General features: G+C 43.9%; 1 protein-coding gene across 1 annotated transcript in view; it reads right to left on the bottom strand.

Annotated features, from left to right (window-relative positions):
- The window catches only part of LOC116385099 (phospholipid-transporting ATPase IB-like), a gene marked incomplete at its 5' end in the record, with an annotated part of 13,115 nt that extends 8,204 nt beyond the window's left edge, over positions 1-4,911 (bottom strand). The window contains 7 exons of the mRNA XM_031850299.1: positions 80-136; positions 675-736; positions 844-922; positions 1,392-1,514; positions 1,993-2,067; positions 3,382-3,492; positions 4,501-4,911. Coding sequence (XP_031706159.1) covers positions 80-136; positions 675-736; positions 844-922; positions 1,392-1,514; positions 1,993-2,067; positions 3,382-3,492; positions 4,501-4,911 — 918 coding nt within the window. The remainder of the gene's footprint in view (positions 1-79; positions 137-674; positions 737-843; positions 923-1,391; positions 1,515-1,992; positions 2,068-3,381; positions 3,493-4,500) is intronic.
- Between the last annotated feature and the right edge of the window lie 4 nt (positions 4,912-4,915).

The raw sequence follows: 4,915 nt of genomic DNA, 5'->3' as shown, positions 1-4,915 counted from the left end.
CCCCTTTATTTATTTATCAACGATTGAGTAAAATACAGCACACGTGGTGTGGAGTATTAGAGAGTGTTAATGCTCTTACCTTGGTCCAAGCGGTGGTCTCCATTCCAGCTTTCAGACATACTGTAACTACCACATACTACACACACACACACACACACACACACACACACACACACACACGGCAGAGGGAGAGCAAATAAAACAACAGAGAAACAGGATTAATTCACTGGCGACTGTGGAGATAATAAACATTAATGTTATACAGTAAACTAAGAAATGTCCGTTTAAATACTCAGGACCCCCACAGGCCTGTGTAGTCTACACATACACACACACACACACACACACACATAACACACACACACACACATAACACAACAAATAGAAACCACGGACTTTCACACAAGACTGTGGGGAGTAAACTGATATCGAGAGTGTGAGATGGAGAAGTGAATAGGGAGAGGAGATGGATGAGTGTGGAGAGGAGACAGACTGGCTAGACGAGACTAGATTTAGTGGAGACTCGTAACGGCTCGGGGGAAGCAGCACAGCGCTGGTGTGTACACAAATACTGTGCATATGTAATGAATCTGCACGCCAAAAGACACAGATATTAAAAACTGAATACAAACAAAAAGACACATAAACACTGAAAATACATGTAAGATGCTTACTGTGTAGACCATGTTCCCAACAAACAAGTAGTCGTTTCCCTGACCGTCACTGAACGGAGAGTCTGTGGGGAACACACCCACACACACACACACACACACACACAGACCTCATGACAAAGTCTTAACAGCCAGATTTCTGAATATAAAGTTACTCGGGCATGTCACTTACCATGCTCTAACATTTTGAGTGGAAACCAAAAGAGAATAACTGAATGAATCAGTGCATTGATACAGGTACCCCAAAACACCTGGAAAACAGAGAGAGAGAGAGAGAGAGAGAGAGAGAGAGAGAGAGAGAGAGAGAACACCAGAGAAAGAGAGAGAGAGAGAGAAAGAGAGAGAGAGGAGAAAAGAGTGGAAAACGAGTGAGTGAAGACTAATGCCAAAGCACATACTGTATATGCCCCCACACACATACAAAAACAGCAATTCCTCACAGTAACACACAACTTCCACTGTGTTCCTGCCATCAGAAGTGCCCTCCTAGTGTACCCTCTAAAATGAAAGACTTCCTTATTCTGGCCCTATGAATCTCATTAGAGGTTGCCCTGGAAACATCCCGGCCTCCATGCCACTCTTATTTACTCGCTGGAGTCCCAAACAAGCAGCAGGCACCACTTGTCAACCTCACAGCGAGCCACCAGACATGACGAGTCAGATGCAGAGCAGGTACCTTAGCAGCCCATGGTGTGTGTGTGTGTGTGTGTGTGTGTGTACCTTGGTGTTGAAGCCCTCGGCATTCTGGGTGATTCGGTATAGCTGTGGGAAGCGGAGCATGTTCTGCTGGCTGCACGGACGGTCACATATCCCCAGAGTGAACGGGGGCAGCGCGGTAAATATCTGCACCACACACAGAAGACACGGCCATTTAAACACATAATGACAGAGCAGCGTGTGTGTACATGTAAACATACTGCGACTAGCTCAGCAATCAGTGTTCATATCAGCGGCGGCATTTATGGAATCCCACAATGTTTTAAAAGTACACAAAGCAGTCCTCAAAACACAGAAAAAAACCTCTCACACACACACACACACACACACACACACACACACACACACACACACACACACGCACGCACACACGCACGCACACACACACCCACGCATGCAAACGTTTGTGGAATTCGGAAAGAGCAGAGATGAGAAGACAAAGTGGAATGAGATTAATTGAGAGATAAGAAGACAACGAGAGACGGCACTTGACGTGAACTTAATAACAAGAAAAACAGGGGGGGGGGGGGGGGGAGACTGAGAGAGAGAGAGAGTGGAGAAATGGAAAATAGTGAGACAGTTTGAGAGGCAGTGAGGTACTCACCACATTGTAGAGGCCGATACACCAGCGCTCAAAGAGGATCTGTCCAGAGAACCCATTCACAAAGGCGAACCAGAGCTGGGACACAAAGAGAAGGATGAGAGGAACAATACCAGACATCTGACATCGGGAGGTACTGATAGTAAAATGACTTCAGGAGAACATTTTGTACTTTACACCGTCACTCTTACTCCCTTTTGTTTCAGTTGAAAGACCTTCATCAGGTAAGATTCAGGTATGAGAATGAAGGTCTATCATAGTTTATGATGGGCCAGAACAACAACAACAAAAACACCTTTATATTACAAAATCGTTTCATTTTTAAACTTCCTCATGTGTGATTTCTATTGCTGAATTCAAGTCAAGAATCTGGAAAATAGTACTCTCTGTAGATGTAGATTATAAATACTATTGTATTGATTTACCAATTTAGAAAGTTGTGGAAACTCTCACTTGGTTTGTCTACAATCGTTTGTAGTGTGTGACAAAATGTCTAAAGCTGTTAACGCTGTTTGTACTGTGTGAACAATGTTTGAGTGATTGTACCTGGAACACCTGAATGATGACAGACAGCAGTGGGATTGATGGGAATTATGGTCATTTTTAGAAATACAAGAGCTAACAATAATACTAGCCCAGGGGAAACCTTCCTTAACGCCTTCACTCACTCACACTCTCTCACACACACACACACACACACACACGTAGGCTGATCTGACGGCAGATAGAGAAAATGTTTGGGGCCGGTGGTGGGAGTTGTGGCATTCCTGGGACATATAGTGGAGCATAAAGCCTAGGGGTGAGGTCGGATATGTAAAAACACACACACACACACACACACACACACACACACACACACACACACACACACACACACACATCCGTCCCCCTTATTCTGTCTTCACTAAGTGGACAGAGACAGTCTCTGACCTTTGGCCTAGAGTGCCCTGCAGGGGAGCCAATCATGTGAGATAATTATGGAAACACACACATATACACACACGCACACAGGCACAGAGTGGTGGTGTGAGCGGGACAGTAGGCTCCCATGAGGACCTGCACCTGCTGGCATCCTTAATGTGAGACAGAGGGGTGGAGCACAGCTGACAAATACCCCTCATAACAGGCAGGCCAGGGCGGCGGTGTGCACCTTCATCTCACACACCACACACACACACAAAGCTGTCGACCTTTGGAGCCAAGGTCTCGTCACTGCTGATCTAAACACAAGTTTTTTTCTTAGCATATGTGTGTGTGTGCAAAAGAGACAGAAAGCAGACACCAGAAGGGCACCTCGTCCATCACTGTCAGCCATGTCGACAAACAGCTGCAGAACGTCTCTGTTAATGTAACTGTGTGTGTGTGTGAGAAACAGGGAGGGTGTGCTCTTACCTCTATAATGTAGAGGACCACATTCTTATAGAAACAGTAGAGGATGCACTTGGTGACACGGTTGTAGCTCCACGCCCCGTGGACCAATAGCAGCTTCTCTAGGTAGGAGAACTACCAATCATGGAAAAGAAAGAGAGGAGGAGGGAGAGACTTATTACTATAATTAGAAGACAGAATAAACATTTGAGATGGAAAGGGAACATAGAGATGATTAAGAATGGGGTTGGGAGACATGAAAGTTGAAGCAAGAGGAGAACCCACTAATACAGATAAGTTGTGCAAGATGAGAGGCTAAAAGATAAACAACCCAAACAGTGAAAGTGACAGAATGCGTTTGTGTGAGACAGAAACAGAAAAGACGAGACTGTTCACATGTCATTGAGTTGTTATTATGGGTCACACAGATAATCGGAAATAGGGTTGCAAATAATCGTTTTTCAATTTATCGATTATTTCTTTAGTCTATAAAACATCTGGAAATAGTGAAAATCACATTTCCTGCTACTTATAAGGACATAATCAATCTGCTTTTTTGTCTGACCAACAGCACAACATCTTAAGATATTAAATTCACAAGAGAAGGTTTGACTGAAATGATAAAAACAACAATCAATAATTTCCTGTCAATCAAGAAATCGAATAATCGAGCAATCTTCTCAGCACTAATGGAGCTGGATTTGAGAAATTATAGGAAACAAATGCCTCCAGCTGAATAAAATGAATTCAAGTATTACTCTTTCCAAGAAATTGTTTAAATTATAGCATTAAAAAATGAAAATAAACTATTTCTGACACCACTAAGAGGATACAAACGTTTTGATTTTCGTGTAAACTTTCTGGACTTTTTTATTTTATTGTAAGAACATAAACTATTATGAGCCGTTGGTTTGTATTGACAACATGATACTTGAGTGACCCTGTAAGTAAAGTCTTCCTCCAGGGAGGTCAGAGATCAGCATCAGCTGTAGAGTGAGCAGGTAAGGATTCAGTGTCTTGCCTTAAGACACTTGAGCAGGGTGGACAACCAGGCATGAATCCATTATCTACGTCCATAAAAAGGTTGTAACATATCTGCATGACGCTGACCAAGCATGTCTCCATGCTGTGTCTGCATCCCACCTGTGCTATGGAGTAGTCGGAAGAGTTGGTGGCCTGCATGCCCTCGTTGCCGCTAATCCCCACTCCGACGTGAGCCGTCTGAATCATGCCCACGTCGTTTGCACCGTCGCCGATCGCCAGCGTGATGGCCTTCACGTGTTTCTTCACCATGTCCACAATCTCAGACTTCTGCAGCGGAGACACTCTACAGAAACAATAAGGAGAGAAACATGGACGTGGTTGGTTGATATTATAAGTGTATACAGCTTTACTAGAGGTGGGAAGATTAAAAAGAAAAAAAGGAATTGATTTCGAGAAAGAAGCCCGAAAAACTAAGAGCGGGAAACAGTTGAAAGCGAAAAAGAAAGATGGATGAGAGGCTGGCAGAAACACACACACACACACACACACACACACACACACACACACACACACA

Source organism: Anarrhichthys ocellatus, unplaced genomic scaffold (genome assembly GCF_004355925.1).
Source record: "Anarrhichthys ocellatus isolate YVR2014 unplaced genomic scaffold, GSC_Weel_1.0 scaffold10, whole genome shotgun sequence".
Classification (NCBI taxonomy): Eukaryota; Metazoa; Chordata; class Actinopteri; order Perciformes; family Anarhichadidae; genus Anarrhichthys; species Anarrhichthys ocellatus.
The sequence above is the reverse complement of the archived record's forward strand: the minus strand, read 5'-3'. Positions and strand labels throughout refer to the sequence as shown.